Source organism: Chiloscyllium plagiosum, unplaced genomic scaffold, assembly GCF_037043375.1.
Source record: "Chiloscyllium plagiosum isolate Xiang-an unplaced genomic scaffold, Cpla_swu_hap1 HiC_scaffold_8, whole genome shotgun sequence".
Taxonomy (NCBI): Eukaryota; Metazoa; Chordata; class Chondrichthyes; order Orectolobiformes; family Hemiscylliidae; genus Chiloscyllium; species Chiloscyllium plagiosum.
Window position 1 is genome coordinate 1,805,189 of NW_028270146.1, and position 22,708 is coordinate 1,827,896.

General features: G+C 43.7%; 1 protein-coding gene across 6 annotated transcripts in view; it reads right to left on the reverse strand.

Annotated features, from left to right (window-relative positions):
* tmem63c (transmembrane protein 63C) overlaps positions 1-22,708 on the reverse strand; it is a 310,233-nt gene that overhangs the window by 201,193 nt on the left and 86,332 nt on the right. For 5 of the 6 annotated variants that reach the window (XR_015757812.1, XM_043701473.2, XM_043701470.2 and 2 more), the window contains 2 exons: positions 1,795-1,846; positions 1,408-1,516 (listed from right to left, as the gene is read on the reverse strand). Coding sequence is in view for 5 of the 6 variants with exons in the window: in XM_043701473.2 (XP_043557408.1) it covers positions 1,408-1,516; positions 1,795-1,846 (161 nt within the window). In the remaining variant the exon portion in view is untranslated. The remainder of the gene's footprint in view (positions 1-1,407; positions 1,517-1,794; positions 1,847-22,708) is intronic. The other variant, XM_087989521.1, reaches the window with a different exon arrangement.

The following is a 22,708-nucleotide window of genomic DNA, read 5'->3' on the forward strand; positions in this document are numbered from 1 at the left end:
AAGGGATAAATAAGTGTCAAAAGAAAAAAGGTAATTTAAGTAACATTTTACATCAAATAGGTTTGTGGAATTAATTACTACAGGGTACATAGAAGAATACAGCGCAGTACAGGCCCTTTGGCCCTCGATGTTGCGCCGATCCAAGCCCACCTAACCTATACTAACCCACTATCCTCCATATACCTATCCAATGCCCGCTTAAATGCCCATAAAGAGGGAGAGTCCACCACTGCTGCTGGCAGGGCATTCCATGAACTTACGACTCGCTGAGTGAAGAACCTACCCCTAACTTCAGTCCTATATCTACCCCCCCTTAATTTAAAGCTATGCCCCCTTGTAATACCCGACTCCATACGCGGGAAAAGGTTCACACTGTCAACCCTATCTAACCCCCTAATCATCTTGTACACCTCAATCAAGCCACCCCTAAACCTTCTTTTCTCTAATGAAAACAGCCCCAAGTGTCTCAGTCTATCCTCATACGATCTTCCTACCATACCAGGCAACATCCTGGTAAACCTCCTCTGCACCCGTTCCAGTGCCTCCACATCCTTCCTATAGTATGGCGACCAAAACTGCACACAATATTCCAGATGCGGCCGCACCAGAGTTTTATACAACTGCATCATGACCTCAGGACTCCGGAACTCAATTCCTCTACCAATAAAAGCCAGTACGCCATATGCCTTCCTCACCGCACTATTTACCTGGGTGGCAACTTTCAGAGATCTGTGTACATGGACACCAAGATCCCTCTGCTCATCCACACTACCAAGTATCCGACCATTAGCCCAGTACCCCATCTTTTTGTTATTCTTCCCAAAGTGAATCACCTCACATTTAGCTACATTGAATTCCATTTGCCACCTTTCTGCCCAGCTCTGCAGCTTCTCTATATCCTGCTGTAACCTGCCACATCCTTCCTCACTGTCAACAACTCCTCCGACTTTCGTATCATCCGCAAACTTGCTCACCCAACCTTCTAACCCCTCTTCCAGGTCATTTATAAAAATGACAAACAGCAATGGTCCCAAAACAGATCCTTGCGGAACACCGCTAGTGACGGCACTCCATGAAGAAACTTTGCCATCAACTACTACCCTCTGTCTTCTTCCATCCAGCCAATTCCTAATCCAAACCTCCAACTCACCCTCAATGCCATATCTCCGTATTTTCTGCAGTAGCCTACCATGGGGAACCTTATCAAACGCCTTACTAAAATCCATATATAGAAGGACTGGAAGGACTGGATGATTTTTTTGTAAGGAGAGGAATTCTGGCATTCAGTTCCAGAATGCTGGGCTCTTGGAAGTTTTCAAACTGTAACTTCAGGCACTGTTGCTAATTCTTCACTCCCTCGTGTCTCCCATTCCAAAAGACCAAGCTGTTCATCTGTTTGAAACTCACCTTTTCATTGTCTTTGTAATCCAGCTGCAGAGAATGATGACCCATGCAGATCACAGTTACTATGAAGTAAAGAAGTGCAAAGATACTGTGTAACCAGAGCAGTCGATCACTGGAAAACAAGTGTAATCATACATGAGAGGAGGAATCAGAACGTGGGTCTGAGGAAGAGGGGCATACAGAGGAGCAGCCTGAGGGATGGAGAGGATGGGGCTTGGGTGTGGACATTGCAATTGAGGTGCAGGGTGCTGTGGGCAGGGAGGCGGAAGAGCAGAGAGAATGGCAACAAGATTGGAACAGGTTAGCAGGCACTGGATGGGAAGGGAAGGGAGGGGTGGACAAATTGGAAGGTGGTCAGTCAATGGCCACCACCAGCCAGTGTTCACTCACTCTGCAGGGACATTTGCAATGGTAGTACGGCCAAAATGTTGCGGGCTGTTACCTGGAAGGCAAACATTCATTAGTCAGTGACAGCTCCACATGATCTTAAACATAGCACTGAATCATCTCTACCTACAGACAACGCTGAATATCAGTAACCGCTGGAGACAACAGTATTACACAGCACCTTCAACCCAAGTCTAACTTCCCCTTGCACATTTCCTTTTCCGAGTACCCTTTCCCCAGCCTATCCTACTCACTGCACCTTTGTCTAAAGGTCCCTTGCCTTAACTCTGGACTCTCCTGTCTCTCCTCATGCTCTATCTTAATTAAAGCTTGTCCACCTCTAGTTCCTTTGACTCTATTCCCACTGAATCACACCAGGCTGCTCCGATATTCCTCAATCATGCTGAGACTGCACTTGCTTGATTCTATTCTCATCTACACAAACCATAGACAGAGTATAATTTGTCTTCCTGCTCTTACACCATTAGCTCTGGTGTCCCAAAGGATCAACCCTTGGTCCCCTCTTATTTCTCACTCACATGCTTCCCTTTGGAGATATTATGTAAAACATAGGTCTGACTGTTCATAATGCAAAACAGGGTCTCCACCTTAGCCAAAATGGTTTTTATATCCATGGTCCATGGTGGCAGATGCACATGCTAAAGTGGTGCTGCCTTCAGGAAGATCCAATTCCAATACTGGATATCAAAACAGTGGCCATCACGCGTTTTAGGCGAAGGTGTAAAGCTGCCAGAGATATTAATTATAATTAGGTCACCCTTAATATAGGTCCAAGAACAGCTTTGGGAAAAGTAAGATGTCCTTTGGGATTGTTAGAAGCAGATATGAACATGCATAAGGGGATAATCATATTGCAGCTGTCAAAATAGTATGGTGATTAATTCGCCTGCCCTCTAATATTTTGAAATAATTACCTGTAATGTAATATAAAAGTCAGCTCTTGCTATTTCATTTATTAAGGGATTTGTGATGCATGACCTGTTTGACAAACTATCGGCCCATATTTTGATTGACATCTCTAAATATGCTTATTTTTATAATGGATTAAGCACCTGAATGAATGAAAAGGGAGTGAATGATTTTTTTTATGAATGAGTGTAATCGTTAATAAATACTTAGAACTTCATCTTGTTTCACATAGGTCCTGATGTCAGTCCGTGGGTGGATACTGTGTGAATTGGCATCGATGGTGCAAAGAAAAGATGGTTGATGGGGTGCAGAGGAAGGCAAGAGTTTGCACCAATTTAGCATAGGGGCTACACATTGGCATGGGATGGGAAAAGGGGCATTTGTTGGTTGGTGGAAAACAAAAACAGAAATTGCTGGAGAAACTCAGCAAGTTTGGCAGCATTTGTGGGAAGAAAGCAGAGTTAACGTGTCAATTCTGGTGACTCTTCATCAGAATTGTTCTGAATTTCACCAGCAAGTTCTGAACATGTTTCAGATCTCTCCAGCATCTGCAGTTCTTTGTTTCATTACGTTGGGTAATCATGCATTGACTAGTATAAGATATGAGGCCAAGAGACAGCTCAGTTGTAGGCCATAGGTAAGTGTGGACAGTACAAGGGGTCATGGAGGGCATGGTGCTGCATGGACAGAGAATGGACAGTGTAGAGGGGAGCTGAGGGAGTGTGAAGGGTGAGGGCTGGAGAGATGGCTTTTGTTTTAGTTCTTTTAATGATAGTTCACAGCCTGCTTCCTCACCCAGCGGCTCCTTTTATTGCCAACAAATCTTTCCTGAGGTTAGAAGGTCCAAATCCACTTATCATTAACTCCATCAGGACAAAACTTCAACTATCTGGAGTACTTTGCTCCAAGTCGGGTTTGCAGACCCGTTAATTATCTCAGGTCTAGTCTTGTCTCGTCTCAGGAATGGAAATGCAGGCCACACGTCTGCTGACAACACACAGCCTTACCTCACCAGCACCTTTCTCAATTCCTGCATTTCTCTAAATGAGACTGTTTATCTGACATCCAGGACTAAATAGAATAGAAACTTCTTCCAATGACATATTGGGATGACCGAGCCTTTGAGCTGAATATTACCCTTTCTTGACTACGTTCGAGTTGAGTTGAATTTTTTAGAGGGTTAGTCGCCACATGGCCTAGTGAGTTCACTTACTGTCAAGAAGTCAGGAAATGTACAATAGAAAAAGAGAGAGCATATAAAGTGGCCAAGAGCACTGGGAAATCAGAAGATTGGGAAGGCTACAAAAACAAACACAGGATAACAAAGAGAGAAATAAGGAAGGAGAGGATCAACTATGAAGGTAAGCTAGCCAGTAATATTAGAAATTATAGTAAAAGTTTCTTTCAATACATAAGAAACAAACAAGAGGCAAAAGTAGAAATTGGGCCGCTCCACATTGATGCAGGAAGGCTAGTAATGGGAGATAAGGAAATAGCTGAAGAACTTAATAAGTATTTTGTGTCAGTCTTCACAGTGGAAGACACGTGTAATATCCCAACAATTAAGGAGAGTCAAGGGGTAGAGTTGAGTATGGTTGCCATTACAAAAGAGAAAGTGCTCGAAAAGCTAAAAGGTCTAAAAATCGATAAATCTCCTGGCCCCGATGGGCTACACCCTAGAGTTCAGAGGGAGGTGGCTGAAGAAATAGAGGAGGCGTTGGTTGTGATCTTTCAAAAATCACTGGACTCAGGGAAAGTCCCAGATGATTGGAAAATCACTGTTGCAACCCCCTTGTTCAAGAAAGAATCAAAACAAAAGATGGTAAATTATGGGCTGATTAGCCTAAACTCGGTAGTGGGTAAAACGTTAGAATCCATCGTTAAGGATGAAATTTCTAAATTCTAAGAAGTGCAGGGTCAAATTAGAACAATTCTGCATGGATTTAGTAAGGGGAGGTTGTGCCTAACAAGCCTGTTAGAAATCTTTGAAGAGGTGACAAGTAGGTTAGACCAGGGAAACCCAGTGGATGTGGTCTATCTAGACTTCCAAAAGGCCTTTGATAAGGTGCCTCACAGGAGGCTGCTGAATAAGGTGAGGGCCCATGGTGTTCCAGGTGAGCTACTGGCATGGATTGAGGATTGGCTGTCTGACAGAAGGCAGAGAGTTGGGATAAAAGGTTCTTTTTAGAAATGACAGCCGATGACAAGTGGTGTCCCGCAGGGTTCAGTGTTGGGGCTGCAGCTGTTCACTTGATATATTAATGATCTGGATGAAGGGGCTGGGGGCATTCTGGTGATGGTACGAAGTTAGGTGGACAGGCAGGTAGTTCTGAGGAGGTGGGGAGGCTGCAGAAAGATTTAGGCAGTTTAGGAGAGTGGTCCAGGAAATGTCTTGCACTTTGAAAAAAAGAATACAGGCATGGACTATTTTTTAAATGGTGAGAAAATTCATAAAGCAAAAGTACGAGGGGATCTGGGAGTGCTAGTCCAGGATTCTGTAAAGGTTGATTTGCAGGTTGAGTTTGTGGTTAAGAAAGCAAATGTAATGTTGTCATTTATCTCAAGAGGGTTGGAATATAAAAGCAGTGATGTGCTACTGAGACTTTATAAAGCTCTGGTTAGGCCCCATTTAGAATACTGTGTCCAATTTTCCCACACCTCAGGAAGAACATACCAGCACTGGACCGCAGCAGAGATTCACACGGATGACCCCTGGAATGGTAGGCCTAACATATGATGAACAGCTAAGGATCCTGGGACTGTATTCATTGTAGTTTAGAAGGTTGAGGGGAGATCTAATACAAACTTACAAGGTAATGCATGGCTTAGAAAGGGTGGATGCTGGGAAGTTGTTTCTGTTAGGCAGGGAGACTAGGACCCATGGGCACTGCCTAAAAATTAGAGGGGGTCAATTTAGAACAGAAATTAGAAAACATTTCTTCAGCCAGAGAGTGGTGGGCCTGTGGAATTCATTGCCATGGAGCGCAGTGGAGGCCAGGATGTTGAATGTCTTCAAAGCAGAAATTGATAAATTCTTGATCTTGCTATAGAGAGAGCTAATAAGAGGAATGAGGGCTACAGAGAGAGTGCGGTAAGTGGAATTGAAACATCCATGAGCCATGATAAAATGGCAGAGTGGACTTAATCGGCCGAATGGCCTTACTTCTACTCCTATGTCTTAAGGTCTTTTGGTCTAATGGTTTGCTGTTTGTGGTATCATACTCCCTAGGCTCACCACTTTCTGGGTGAAGAAATTTATCCACATCTCAGTCCTAAGAATGGTTTACCCCATATTCTTAGACTGTGGCCCCTAGTTCTACAGTCACCTGCCACTGGGAGCATCCTTCCTGCACCTAGCCTGTGTAGTCCTGTTTGGATTTAATAGGTTTCTATGAGATCCCTCCTCATTCATCTGAACTCCACCAAATGTTGTTCGAAGCAATTGAACTGCTCCTCTTACATCAGTCCTGCCATCCCAGGAATCAGTTGAGTAAATCTTCACTGCACTCTCTCTATAGCAATAACATCCTTCCTCAGATAAACAGACCAAAGCTGCACACAAATACTCCAGATGTGGTCTCACCAAGACTCTGTTCTCATACTCAAATCCTCTTGCTATAAACACTAACATGATATTAACCTTCTTCATCACTTGCTGCACCAGCATGCTTATTTTCAATGACTGATATACAAGGACACCCAGGTACCATTACACATTCCCCTCACTTAATTTATAGTCATTTAGATAATAATCTGCCTTGCTACCAAAGTGGGTGACCTCACATTTGTACACATTAAACAGTAACTGCCATGCATCCTCCCACATACTCAGCTTGTCCAAATCACACTGAAGCATCTCTGCATCCTCCTCACAGCTTACCCAGCCACTCAGTTTTATGGTTGTCTGTGACCTTGGAACTGCTACATTTCTCTCATCTAACTCATTAATACACATTCTGAATAGCTGGAGTCCAAGCACTGATTCCTCTGGTACTGGCTAGTCACTGCCTGCTAATTAGAAACTTACTGTTATCTTTCCTTATCTGAGAAAGGATGTTCTTGCTGTAAAGGGGGCAAGCTGAAGATCAATCAAATTTCATTTCTACTCTTTGTACGTGTTAGCCAACCAGTTTTCCATTCATCTGAATACACTATCCCCAATTCCATGTGCTTTAATTTTACACGGCAATTTCTTATGTGGACTTTGTCAAAAACCTTCTGAAAATCCAAATCAACAATGTCCATTGGATCTCCATAAACTCTGCAATTACATCCACAAGTAGATTCCACTTTTCACTTTGTTGCCTGCTCTCTATTACTCTTCAACCCATTACTTGTAAAAATCTATCTCCTCCTTAAATTTACTCAAAGTACCGGCATCCATTCCACTCTGGGGTAGTGAATTTCATAGATTCGTGACATTTTGAGAGAAGTAATTTCTCCTCATCTCTATTTTAAATCTGCTCCCTTTACCCTAAAATTATAACCTCTCATTCTAGATTGCCCCACACAAGGAAACATCCTTTCTAAGTCGACTTTGTCAATGCCCTTTAGTACCTTCTATACCTCAGTTAGATCTCCTCTCATTCTACAAAACTCCACTAATCAATCTCTTTCATAGAATAAACCCCTCATCTCTGGAATCAATCTAAAGAACCTCCTCTGAACTGCCTCAAATACAACTACATCCCTCCTCAAGTAAGGGACCAAAATTGTACACAATTCGCCAGGTGCTGTCTCAATAATGTTTTGTAGAGTTGCAGCAACACTTATTAGTCCTTAAGCAAAAAATGCCAAAAATGTCCTCTTTATTCCATGCTGTACCTGCATACCAGTTTTATAACATTATGGATACATCTAGGGATCAGATTTGTTTGGAAATGCTAATATATATAATTAGATTAGATTAGATTACTTACAGTGTGGAAACAGACCCTTCGGCCCAACAAGTCCACACCGACCCGCCAAAGCGCACCCACCCAGACCTATTCCCCTACATTTACCCCTGCACCTAACACTACGGGCAATTTAGCGTGGCCAATTCACCTAACCTGCACATTTTTGGACTGTGGGAGAAAACCGGAGCACCCGGAGGAAACCCACGCAGACACAGGGAGAATGTGCAAACTCCACACAGACAGTCACCTGAGGCGGGAATTGAACTCGGGTCTCTGGCGCTGTGAGGCAGCAGTGCTAACCACTGTGCTACCGTGCCGCCCAGGTTTAATAAATTATCTCAAAATAAAAGATCCTCTTGGGAACAGAGGCCATAACATGGTAGAATGTGGCATTCAGATTGAGAGTGACAAACCCGGAGTCGGAAACAACTGTGATACGAAGGCAGAGTTGGCTAGAGTGGATGGGAAAGGAGTTTAGCAGAAAAGATAACTGATAAACAACGGCAGGTATTTTTAAAAAAATACTTCATGACTCTCATCAAGGATATATCCTAGAGGTTAAGAAGGATTCGAGGCAGAGCAAAAACCAATCATGGTTAACCAAGGAAATTAAGGACAGCATGAAAGAAAACATATTATATGGCAAGGATTGGTGGTGACTCAGAGAACTGGGAAAGTTTTAAAAGCCAACAAAAGATAACCAAGAAAACGGAAAATATAGCTGAGGTCAAACTAGCTAATAACATAAAAACTGATATTAAGAGCTTCTTTAAATATATGAAAAGCAGACAAACATAACAGTGAACATGGCGATTTTAGAGATTAAGGCTGGGGAAACAATAATGGGGAGCTAGGAAAGGGCAGGAGAGTTGAATAAGTACTTTGTATTTGTATTAGTCTGCACGGTAAACTAAAAAATTCCAAAAATGCTAAATAATCAAAGGGCTAAAGTGGATTTTTGGGGGCGGAGGGAAATAGACACAATAAATATCACTCGAGAGGAAGTAATGGCTTGAAAAGGATGGGCACTAGGAAATTGTTTCCGTTAGGCGAGGAGACTAGGACCCGTGGACACAGCCTTAGAATTAGAGGGGGTAAATTCAGAACAGACATTTCTTCAGCCAGAGAGTGGTGGGCCTGTGGAATTCATTGCCACAGAGTGCAGTGGAGGCCGGGACGCTAAATGTCTTCAAGGCAGAGATTGATAAATTCTTGATGTCACAAGGAATTAAGGGCTCCGGGGAGAATGCGGGTAAGTGGAGTTGAAATGCCCATCAGCCATGATTGAATGGCGGAGTGGACTCGATGGGCTGAATGGCCTTACTCCCTCTCCTATGTCTTATGGTCTTATGGTTTTAATGTGGTAAACTTATGTGGTTAAGGGCTGATAAGTCCCTTGGACCTGATTGGATGCATCCTAAGATTTTAAACGAAGTAGATGCAAAGATAGTGGATGCAGTGGTAATAGTCTTATAGAAAAGTCCCAAAGGATTGGAAAATTGAAATGTAACACCTTTAGTTAAAAACAGAAGAAGACAAAAATCAGGTAGCTCTGAGCCATTACCTTAACGTCTGTCACTGGGAAATGAATAGCGTTTATTATAAAGGATGTAATAGCAGAGTATTTAGAAAAACTTAGTCACAAAGTCAGCATGAATTCATGCAGAGGCAATCATGTCTGTGATAAATTTATTTTATTCACATATTAGCTTTTCACAATTCATGCACAAGGACACACAAATCTTACTGCATCTCAGAACTCTGCAATTTCTCACCAATTAGGTAATATGCTTCATTTTTATTCTTTCTGCCAAAATAAATCATTTCCCCTATTGTACTCTATGCTACTTTCTCCCCACCCCCACCCTCCTCTCATTTATCTCTCCACCCTTCAGGCACTCTGCCTGTATTCCTGATGAAGAGCTTTTGCCCGAAATGTCGATTTTCCTGCTCCTCAGATGCTGCCTGACCTGCTGTGCTTTTCCAGCACCACTCTGATCTAGACTCTGGTTTCCAGCATCTGCAGTCTTTGTTTTTACCCCGTGGTTCCTTACAGACTGCCTTCTGGAAATCTAAACACAGCACATCCAATGGTTACCTTTATCCATGGCACATGTTACTTCTTCAAAAAAATAGTTAACTCAATTTTCCAGACACAAAACCATGCTGACTCTGTCTGATTACCAAAACTTGTCTAAGTACTCTGTTATAACAACTTTACCCTAAAAGATCTTGTTGTACAGTGGTAGTGTCCCTACCTCTGAGCGAGAGATCAGAAGATCCAGGTTCAAATTCCACCTGCTCCAGAGATCATAGAATCATAGCATCATCGAGTTACACAGCATAGAAACACCCTTTGGTCCAAATCATCCATTTAGACCAGATATCCTAAATTAATTTTTTACCATTTGCCAGCATTTGGCCCATATCCCTCTAAACCCTTCCTATTCATATACCCACCCAAATGTCTTTTAAATGTTGTAATTGTATCAGCCTCCACCATTTACTCTGGCAGCTCATTCCGTACACACACCACCCTCTGAGTGAAAAAGTTGCCATTTATGTCCCTTCTAAATCTTTCCCCTCTTATCTTAAACCTATGTCCTCTAGTTTTGAACTCCCCCACCCCGGGGAAAAAACCTTGTCCATTTATCCAATCCATGCCCCTAATGATTTTATAAGCTTCTATAAGGTCACCCCTCAGCCTCCGACCCTCCAGAGAAAACAGCCCCAGCCTGTTCAGCCTCTCTCTATACTCAAACCCTCCAACCCTGGCATCATCATTGTAATTCTTTTCTGCACCCTTTCAAGTTTCGCAACATCCTTCCTATAGCAGGGAGACCAGAATTGCATTCAGTATTCCAATAGCGGCCTAACCAATGTCCTGTACAGCCGCAACATCACCTCCCAACTCCTATACTCAATACTCTGACAAATAAAGGCAAGCATACCAAATGCCTTCTTCATTATCCTTTCTACCTGTGACTCCACTTTCAAGGAACTCTATCTAGATGGAGTTTAATTTAGATAAATGTGATGTGGTGCATTTTTGGGAAGGCAAATCAAGACAGAATGTATACAGTTAATGGTAAAGTCCTGGGGAGTGTTGCTGCACAAAGAGACCTTGGAATGCAGGTTCATAGCTCCTTGAAAGTAGATTCACAGGTAGATAGGATAGTGAAGAAGGCATTTGGTATGCTTGCCTTTATTGGTCAGTGAATCCAGTGTAGGAGTTGGGAGGTCATGTTGTAGCTGTACAGGACATTGGTGAGGCCATTATTGGAACACTGCGTGCAATTCTAGTTTCCCTTCTATCAGAAGGATGTTGCAAAACTTGAAAGGCAGAAAAGATTTACAGTAATGTTGTCAGGAGGGCTTGAGCTATCAGGAGGGGCTGAATAGACTGGGGCTATTTTCTCTGGAGTGTCAGAGGCTGAGAGGTGACTTTATAGGGGTTTATAACCAAGAGCAGCTATGTAAGAATCCTATTCATTGACTACAGTTCAGCCTTCAAAAGTATTATCCCCTCGAGACTGATTAGTAAACTTAGTGATCTCCAACTAAGCCCCACTCTCGGCAACTGGATCCTCAGTTTCCTGACCCACAGGCCACAATCAGTGAAGATTGGGGACAATATTTCATCCTCACTAACACTCAACACTGGAGCCCCCAGGGGTGCGTACTCAGCCCCCTACTGTACTCACTGTATACCCAAGACTGCATCGCCAAATACCAGACTAATACCATTTACAAATTCGCTGATGATACCACCATAGTCGGTCGAATCTCAGATGACGACGAAACAGACTATGGATGGAAGGTGGAAAACCTGGAAAAATGGTGAACTGAGAACAACCTAGCTCTCAATGCCAGCAAAACCAAGGAACTCATTATTGACTTACATCAGAATGCTACTCATGCCCCCCTACACATTAACAGCACAGAGGTGGAACAAGTGGAGAGTGTCAAGCTCCTGGGAGTGGTCATCCACAATAAGCTTTCTTGAATCTTCATGTGGACGCACTGGTTACAAAGGCCCAATAACGTCTCTTCTTCCTCAGGCAGCTGAGGAAATTTGGCAAGACAGCAAATACCCTTGCCAACTTTTATAGGTGCACCATCGAGAGCATTCTGTCTAGATATATCACTACCTGGTATGGCAACTGTACCATTCAAGATTGGAGAGGGTTACAAAGAGTGATGAATTTGGCCTGGACAATCACAAAGGCCAACCTCCCAGCTATAGAATCCATCTACCAGGCCCGCTGTCAAGGAAAGGCCGCCAGCATTCTCAAAGATCCATCCCACCCTGGCAATGTTTTTCTACAACCTCTACCACCGGGGAGAAGGTACAGAAGCCTGAACACACACAACCAGCCGGTTTCGCAACAGTTTCTACCCTCCTGTTGTTAGAAAAACGAATGGACTCACAAACTCTTAACATTCGCCTGTATCTGTGTTTTTGTTTTTGCCGCTGTTTACCTATTATTTACTATCTATGCTACTTAACTCTGTGATCTACCTATATTGCTTGAAATGGGTAAAGGTGGATAAATCCCCAGGACCTGATCAGGTACACCCGAGAACTCTGTGGGAAGCTAGAGAAATGATTGCTGGGCCTCTTGCTGAGATATTTGTATCGACAGTCACAGGTGAGGTGCTGGAAGACTGGAGGTTGGCTAACGTGGTGCCCCTGTTTAAGAAGGATGGTAAGGACAAGCCAGGGAGCTATAGACCAGTGAGCCTGACATTGATGGTGGGCAAGTTGTTTAATGAAATCCTGAGGGACAGGATGTACATGTATTTGGAAAGGCAAGGACTGATTAGGGACAGTCAACATGACGTTGTGCGTGGGAAATCATGTCTCACAAACTTGATTGAGTTTTTTGAGGAAGTAACAAAGAGGATTGATGAGGGCAAAGTGGTAGATGTGATCTATATGGATTTCAGTAAGGCGTTCAACAAGGTTCCCCATGAGAGACTGATTAGCAAGGTTAGATCTCATGGAATACAGGGAGAACTAGCCATTTGGATATAGAACTGGCTCAAAGGTAGAAGACAGATGGTGGTGGTGGAGGGTTGTTTCTCAGACTGGAGGCCTGTGACCAGTGGAGTGTCACAAGGAGTGGTGTTGGGTCCTCTACTTTTTGTCATTTACATAAATGATTTGGATGCGAGCATAAGTAGTACAGTGAGTAAGTTTGCAGATGGAAATGTAGTGGACAGCGAAGAGGGTTACCTCAGATTACAACAGGATCTGGACCAGATGGGCCAATGGGCTGAGAAGTGGCTGATGGGGTTTAATTCAGATAAATGCTAGGTGCTGCATTTTGGGAAAGCAAATCTTAGCAGGACTTATACACTTAATGGTAAGGTCCTAGGGAGTGTTGCTGAACAAAGAGACCTTGGAGTGTAGGTTCATAGCTCCTTGAAAGTGGAGTTGCAGGTAGATAGGATAGTGAAGAAGGCATTTGGTATGCTTTCCTTTATTGGTCAGAGTATTGAGTACAGGAATTGAGAGGTCATGTTGCAGCTGTACAGGACATTGGTTAGGCCACTGTTGGAATATTGTGTGCAATTCTGGTCTCCTTCCTATCAGAAAGATGTTGTGAAAGTTGAAAGGGTTCAGAAAGGATTTACAAGGATGTTGCCAGGGTTGGAGGATCTGAGCGACAGGGAGAGGCTGAACCTGCTGGGGCTGTTTTCCCTGGAGCAGCAGAGGCTGAGGGCTGACCTTATAGAGGCTTACAAAATTATGAGGGGCATGGATAGGGTAAATAGGCAAAGTCTTTTCTCTGGGGTCGGGGAGTAGAGGGTATAGGTTTAGGGTGAGGGGGAAAGATATAAAAGAGACTTACGGGGCAACTTTTTCACACAGAGGGTGGTACGTGTATGGAATGAGCTGCCAGAGGAAGTGGTGGAGGCTGGTACAATTGCAACATTTAAGAGGCATTTGGATGGGTATATGAATAGGAAGGGTTTGGAGGGGTATGGGCCGGGTGCTGGCAGGTGGGACTAGATTGGGTTGGGATATCTGGTCGGCCTGGACGGGTTGGACCGAAGGGTCTGTTTCCATGCTGTACATCTCTATGACTCTATGATTCTATGCTCGCAAGACAAAGCTTTTCACTGTGCCTCGGTACACGTGACAATAAATTCAATTCAATTCAATTCAATAAAATCATGAGGAGCACAGACTGTGCAAATAAACAAGGTCCAGATATTTGTCTTGACATTAAAAACTGTTTAACATTGACTAAAAATATCAATAACACCTTTAATAATAGCTTTGAACATCTTTCCTACAACAGATGTAAAGCCAATTGGCCTGTAGATTCTGATTTCTATCTCTTTCCTTTATAGTAATGGAGTTACATTCAGTATTTTTCAGTATAATAGAACCTTTCCTGAAAGTAGGGAATCTTGGAAAATTAAACTATCCCATTTACAATTTCTTTTAAACTATAGAAATACAGATGCATATAAGATAGGAGCAGGAGTGGCCATTTGACCCCTTGAGTCTGCTCCACCATTCATAATTATCATGGCTGATCATTGCACTCAAAACTCTAAAACTGCCCTCCCCCTGATTTTTTAATGTGTTGAATTAGCTCTTTTTATTCTGAGTTTGTTGCAAGTGCAAACAAATAATATTCAGAGAGTGCTCATAAAATCCCCTACCATGTGGAAACAGGCCATTCAGCCCAACAAGACCAACCAACCTTCCAAAGAGTTAACCCCTCCCCTCTCATTATTCTACATTTACCCCTGACCTACACATCCCTGAACACCATGGGCAATTTAACACACCCAATTCACTTAACCTGCACATATTTGGAATGTGGGAGGAAACTGGAGCACCCGGAGGAAATCTACAGAGACACGGGGAGAATGTGCAAACTCCACACAGAGAGTCACCTGAGGCTGGAATTGAACCCGGGTCCCTGGCGCTGTGAGGCAGCAGTGCGAGCCACTGAGTCACCGTGCCGCCCTATGGGCAGCATAATTCAAGGGGAAATAAAAATAATTCTTGCTCGCAGCTTTTGTGAATCTGGCACCCACTGTGCTAATTTTCTTCTTAAACAAATACATCAACAAACGCATCATAGAATTAAACTGTTAAGTCCTTTTTTGGTGTTGTTCAAAAATAAACTGGGCAGCAGCTAGGAAAAACTGAAACCTCACGCTTTTCCAGGAAAAAAATTAAAATTTACAATGAAATGTTTAGTTAACTAAATTTACACAGAGGTGTTCATATGACTTATCTAAATAAGTAGAGATGACATTTCACTGCACAGTATGACAACTGCCACATTACATTTCATTTTCCTTTAAGAATGACTTCCAATAACTTGTTTTTATCGGTTCCATCACTCATCTCATTTCCTCCCTCCTATTAACAATATCCATTCTAGAATCTTCACATGCACAACTATTTCATGTGCCTCATGTTCTGAACGAGGGAAATATTAACTCTGATTTCTGGGGGGATCCAAGATGGCAGCGACCCAGCAAGTCTGAGTCTACAGTGCTCCTCCCAAGACTTGGGCAAAGTGGGTCACCCACCCTCACCACACTCACCAAATCACTTAAAATAGCTGTTTAATCTAATTAGTTGCTTAGTATTGAATTTAAACAAGTTAATCTTCAGTAAAAATGACTAAATAGAAGGGAGCCCACAGCTCTCAGCAAGCAGGAACCCCTCCCCCACCCTCTCCAGCTGCAGCAGAGGCGTCCACAGCCGCCCTGGGGGACTTACCTACAATGGGGAGCCTTGTGGAAATGATCTCCAAACTGGATGCAGAGATCAACGCTTTCATTGAAGAATCCCGAAGTCGATGGGACTCACTCTCAGCCACGCTGCAAAAGCACGACCGAGACATTAAAGAAATCGAGCGCCGAGTCGGAGGGGCGGAGCTAAAGGCCGCGACCTCCGAAACCACAGCGCAATCAGCCGTGGATCGGGTCCAGACTCTCGAACAACGAGTCCGGACCTTAGAGAATCACATTGATGACCTCGATAATCAAGGTCATCGAAAAAATATTCGTTTGCTGGGCCTTCCCGAACGGGAAGAGGAAGGCCAGCTTACAGCGTTCCTCCAGCAGTGGCTGCCACAGCTTTTAAATCTGGAAGCTGGATCAGGCCAGGTAATGGTAGAATGGACCTACCGGGTAGCAATACGCGGGCCCGGCTCGAACCAGCGCCCACGCCCGGTCCTGTTCCGGCTGCAGAGCTATAAGGAGAGGCAGATACTCCTAGAAGCCTCTAGAAATCTTGGTAAAGATCTCCAAGCCACGATCTATAAAGGATCCAAGATCATGTTATTCCAGGACTTTTCCCCAGCTCTGGTCCGAAAAAGGAAGGCATTCGATGAGGCGAAGAAGTGTTTAAGGGACTTAAATATTCAGTACTCCTTACGCTACCCAGCGACGCTACACTTTAACCATGAAGGATCCGTGTATAACTTCGGATCGCCAGAAAAGGCTAAGGAATCTTTGGACTCTCTTAGATAAATTGAAAGAGATAATGGATATTGGTTTGCCTTCCCCCCATTCCGGTTTATATCCCCCCCTTTTCTTTTTTTACCTTACTGTTTAATAAGGTAAAATATATATATAGGCCGGGGGGGGTCTAGTTAATGTTGGTGGGGGGAGGTGGTTACCTTATTCTATTTTACCTCTGTCTCTAGGAGTGGAGTTGTTTTCCCTTGTTATTTTGTATTATTATATTTAATTATTACTTGTTGAAGCTGTAATTTTATAGTTATATATGTTTATACATGGTATTAACATTACCAAATATATCCAGGTGTTGGTATGGGTGGGGGGGTGGGGGTAGGGTGCTCACTGTTAACTCGAGCTCTGTAGTATATTTGAATTTTCCTCATCCTATTGAGGAGCGCCTGGGTCAAGGGTGGGGCACTGGTTGAGAGAGGATACGATGGACCATTGGAAAGGAAGTGATACCCCCTGGGAACAAGGGGGAAAATCTGCATTTAAATACGTTTTATATTTTTTTTATTATTTAGAAATAGTTTTTTATTATACTGTTGTGAGTGTATTAGAGAGCCTTTATTTTTGTGAATTTTATATGCTCTACGCTCGGGATGTTCTGGATAGGGTTTCCCCTCCCGAGGGGTCTCGGATTTGCCCGGACGATTATGGTTGATCAGTCGGTTAAGTAAGTGCACCTGGAATGTCAAGGGGAGTAATTCGCCAGTCGAAAGGAAGAAAATATTATCAAGTCTCAAGAAAGGGTTGATACAGCTCTCCGACAGGAGACACACCTGTCGGATAAAGAACACTTGAAATTATGACAGGGTGGATATGATCAGGCCTTTTTTTCTTCTTTTAGCTCAAAAAGCATGGGAGTTGTTATTCTTATTGGAAGAATTTGCCTCTCAAAATCCTAAAACAGATAAAAGACGAATCTGGACGATATATTCTCATTAAAGCCCCCTTATAAATGGAGAGGAATATGGGATTTTAAATTTGTACTGCCCCCCGGCACACCCCTTTAAATTTATAACGGAAGCCTTTTCAAAACTGATGGCTCTCTTAGAACATAGAACATAGAAAAATACAGCGCAGTACAGGCCGTTTGGCCCTCGAAGTTGCACCGATCCAAGCCAACCTAACCTACACTAGCCCACTATCCTCCATATGCCTATCCAATGCCCGTTTAAATGCCCATAAAGAGGGAGAGTCCACCACTGCTACTGGCAGGGCATTCCATGAACTCACGACTCGCTGAGTAAAGAATCTACCCCTAACATCTGTCCTATACCTACCACCCCTTAATTTAAAGCTATGCCCCCTCGTAATAGCTGACTCCATACGTGGAAAAAGGTTCTCATGGTCAACCCTATCTAAACCCCTAATCATCTTGTACATCTCTAACAAGTCACCCCTAAACCTTCTTTTCTCCAATGAAAACAGCCCCAAGTGCCTCAGCCTTTCCTCATACGATCTTCCTACCATACCAGGCAACATTCTGGTAAACCTCCTCTGCACCCGTTCCAGTGCCTCCACATCCTTCCTATAGTATGGCGACCAAAACTGCACACAATACTCCAGATGCGGCCGCACCAGAGTCTTATACAACTGCACCATGATTTCAGGACTCCGGAACTCAATTCCTCTACCAATAAAAGCCAGTACACCATATGCCTTCTTCACCGCACTATTTATCTGGGTGGCAACTTTCAGAGATCTGTGTACATAGACACCAAGATCTCTCTGCTCATCCACACTACCAAGTATCCAACCATTAGCCCAGTACCCCATCTTTTTGATACTCTTACCAAAGTGAATCACCTCACACTTACCTACATTGAACTCCATTTGCCACCTTTCTGCCCAGCTCTGCAGCTTATCTATATCCCGCTGTAACCTGACACATCCTTCCTCACTGTCAACAACTCCTCCGACTTTCGTATCATCCGCAAACTTCCTCACCCAACCTTCTAGCCCCTCTTCCAGGTAATTTATAAAAATGACAAACAGCAATGATCCCAAAACAGATCCTTGCGGAACACCGCTAGTAACAGCACTCCAAGATGAACCTTTGCCATCAACTACTACCCTCTGTCTTCTTCCAGCCAGCCAATTCCTAATCCAAACCTCCAACTCACCCTCAATGCCATACCTCCGTATTTTTTGCAGTAGCCTACCATGGGGAACCTTATCAAACGCCTTACTAAAATCCAAATACACCACATCTACCGCTTTCCCCTCGTCCACCTCCTTAGTCACCTTCTCAAAGAATTCAATAAGGTTTGTGAGGCACCACCTGCCCTTCACAAAACCATGCTCACTATCCTTGATCACATTATTCCTATCCAGATGTTCATAAATCCTATCCCTTACAATTCTCTCTAAGACTTTGCCCACAACAGAAGTGAGACTCACCGGCCTATAGTTACTAGGGTTATCCCTACTCCCCTTCTTGAACAAGGGAACCACATTTGCTATCCTCCAGTCTTCTGGCACTATTCCTGTAGACAACGAGGACATAAAAATCAAGGCCAATGGCTCTGCAATCTCCTCCCTTGCTTCCCAGAGAATCCTAGGATAAATGACATCAGGCCCAGGGGACTTATCTATTTTCACCCTTTCCAGAATTTCCAACACCTCTTCCCTACATACCTCAAATCCATTCATTCTACTTAATTGTGACTCAGTACTCACATCGGCAACAATGTCCTGTTCCTGAGTGAATACTGACGAAAAGTATTCATTCAGTGTCTCCCCAATCTCTTCAGCCTCCACACGCAACTTCCCACTACTATCCTTGACTGGACCTATTCCTACCCTAGTCATTCTTTTATTCCTGACATACCTATCGAAAGCCTTAGGGTTTTCCCTAATCCTACCAACTAAGGACTTTTCATGTCCCCTCCTTGCTGCTCTTAGCTCTCTCTTCAGATCCTTCCTGGCTACCTTATAACTCTCAATCGCCCCAATTGAACCTTCACGCCTCATCTTTACATAGGCCGCCCTCTTCCCTTTAACAAGGGATTCCAATTCCTTATTAAACCACGGCTCCCTCACACGACCCTTTCCTCCCTGCCTGAAAGGTACATACTTATCAAGGACACTCAATAGTTGCTCCTTGAACAAGCTCCACATATCAATTGCGCCCTTCTCTTGAAGCCTACGTTTCCAAGCCACGCATCCTAAGTCGTGCCTCACCGCATCACAATTTCCCTGCCCCCAGCTATAACTCTTGCCCTGCAGTGCACACTTATCCCTCTCCATCACGAGAGTAAAAGTCACCTAATAGTGGTCACTGTCCCCAAAGTGCTCACCTACCTCCAATTCTAACACCTGGCCTGGTTCGTTACCCAGAACCAAATCCAGTATGGCCTCACCTCTTGTTGGCCTGTCTACATATTGTGTCAGGAAACCCTCCTGCACACGTTGGACAAACACCGACCCATCTAACGAACACGAGCTATAGCTTTCCCAATCAATATCAGGAAAGTTAAAGTCCCCCATAACAACCACCCTATTACTTTCACTCTTCTCCTGAATCATCCTTGCAATCCTTTCTTCTACGTCTCTAGGACTATTAGGAGGCCTGTAAAAAATTACTAACAGGGTGAGCTCACCTTTCCTATTCCTAACCTCAGCCCAAACTACCTCAGATGGCGAGTCTTCATCCATCGTCCTTTCCACCACAGTAATACTATCTTTGGCAAGCAATGCCACACTCCCCCTCTTTTACCCCCACCTCTGACCCTACTAAAACATTTAAACCCTGGAACCTGCAACAGCCAATCCTGTCCCTGTTCTACCCATGTCTCCGTAATAGCCACAACATCGAAATCCCAGGTACCAACCCACGCTGCAAGTTCACCTACCTTATTTCGTATACTTCTTGCATTGAAGTATACACACTTCAAACCACTTTCCTGTTTACAGGCACCCTCCTTTGAGATTGATGCCATGTTCCTAACCTCCCTACACTCCAGGTCGTGCACCCTAAAGCTACAGTCTAGGTTCCCATGCCACTGCAGAGTTAGTTTAAACCCCCCAATAGAGCACTAGCAATCCTCCCCCCAAGGATACTGGTGCCCCTCAGGTTCATGTGTAGACCATCCTGTTTATAGAGGTTCCACCTTCCCCAGAAAGAACTCCAGTTATCCAGATACCGGAATCCCTCCCTCCTGCACCATCCCTGTAGCCACACATTTAACTGTTCTCTCTCTCCCTATTCCTCGACTCTCTATCACGTGGCACCGGTAACAAACTAGAGACAACAACTCTGTTTGTTCTAACTCTGAGCTTCCAACCTAGCTCCCTGAAAGCCTGCCTAACATCCTCAGCCCTCTTCCTACCTATGTCATTGGTGCCAATGTGGACCACGACCCCCTGCCCCTTAAGGACCTGGAAAACACGATCAGAGACGTCACGTACCCTTGCAGCTGGGAGGCAACATACCAAACGTGAGTCTCTCTCGCCCCCACAAAACCCCCCTATCTGTGCCCCGAACTATCGAGTCCCCAATTACTATTGCTCTGCTCTTCTCTACCCTTCCCTTCTGAGTAACAGGGACAGGCTCCGTGCCAGAGACCTGAGCCCCGTTACTTACCCCTGGTAAGTCGTCCCCCCCACAAGTATCCAAAACGGTATACTTGTTCTTGAGGGGAACGGCCGCAGGGGGTCCCTGCACTGGCTGCTTCCTCCCAGTCCCCCTCACTGTCACCCATCTGTCTGCAATCTTTGGAGTTACTACTTCCCTAAAGCTCCGATCTATGACCCCCTCTGCCTCTCAGTGCCCGTCATACAATTATAGGGGGAGACTTTAATTGTATTATGGATCCGGAAATAGATAGGATTCCCAAGAGTACTGCAGGAGTATCTCCCAGATCTAGACAATTGGTGGATCTGAACAAAGAATTAGGATTAGTAGATGTATGGAGATGTCTTCATCCACAGGGCAGAGATTTTTCTTTTTACTCCAATCCACATAAATGTCACACCAGAATTGATATGTTTTTTGCCCCCTCGATTTTTTTAAATTCCATATCATCCTGTAAAATAGGCAGTATAGCAATTTCCGATCATGCTGCTGTATATATGGAAACCAAGGCGAGGAACAATGGGACATCCCCTCGGCATTGGCGTATGGACCCCTTCCTGATGAAAGACAGTAAATTTGTAAAGTACTTCTCTCAAGAATTTAAAACTTTTTTAGAAATTAATTTAGGTACAGCTAGCAACCCATCAATGATGTGGGAGACCATCAAAGCTTACGCGCGAGGTTTGATCATCTCCTACTCAGCGACCCAGAAAAAATTAAAGGGAGAACAACAGCGTCTGCTCGAAGCTCGCTTAAAAGCAGCTGAAACAGCATACGCTGATAGACCTTCTATTATCAAATTGCAAAGGATTACGGCCCTTAGGACAGCTTTAAACACCACGCTTATCCAAACGGCTAAGAGGGAAATATTATTTGCAAAATAAAGGTTATATGAATTTGGCGACAAACCGGATAGATACTTAGCATTTCTTGCAAAGGAAAAAAAGGCCCCTCAAACTATCACGTCTATCAAGGAAAGTACGGGTATTTTGACTCATGATCATAAAAGGACTAACACAATCTTTAGAAAATTTTATTCTGATTTATATAAATCGCAGGATTATGAAGACAGGACTAGGAGGATGCAATCATTTTTTAAAAATTTGACCTATCCGGGCCTAACTCCGAAACAGATATCGGTCTTAAATGCTCCCCTAACAATCCAAGAAATACTTGACCCAATCAGGCAACTTCAGAGCGGTAAGGCACCTGGCCCAGATGGCTTTCAAGCTGAATTCTATAAAGAATTTACAGAAATATTTGCTGGTCCACTTATGGACATGTATAACTACACATACAGTCAGGGCTGTCTCCCGCCTTCGTTGAAAGAGGCAAATATCTCTCTTATCCTTAAAAAAGGAAAGGACCCAGAATATTGCGCGTCATACAGACCAATATCCTTGCTAAATGTAGATTTTAAAATCCTCTCTAAAACGTTAGCATTGAGGCTAGAAAGGGTATTGCCACATATCATAAAGGAGGATCAGACGGGGTTTATTAAGGGCCGTAGATCATCCAATAATATTAGAAGGGTTTTGAATATGATTCAAGCCTGCCATCAGGGAAAGATACCAGGAGTAGTAGTCTCATTAGACGCGGAAAAGGCATTCGATAGGGTTGAACGGTCATATTTGTTTTACATATTGGAAAGGTTTGGCGTTGGACAGGTGTTTACCAAATGGGTCTCAACATTGTATAGTGATCCCAAAGCAGTTGTGGTTACCAATGGATTAGGTTCGGATAGCTTCAGTGTGGATAGGGGCTGCCGTCAGGGATGTCCCCTCTCGCCATTGTTATTTAGGCTAATAATTGAACCACTAGCAGAAGCTATACGAGCTGATCCTAATATAACAGCCCTGAGGATTGGTATAGGTAAACATAAAATTACCCTTTATGCAGATGATGTTCTTCTATTCCTCAGTAATCCTCTGATGTCCGTACCTCGCTTAATCCAAGTTATTAATACATTTAGCGCATTCTCAGGCTATAAAATTAATTTCTC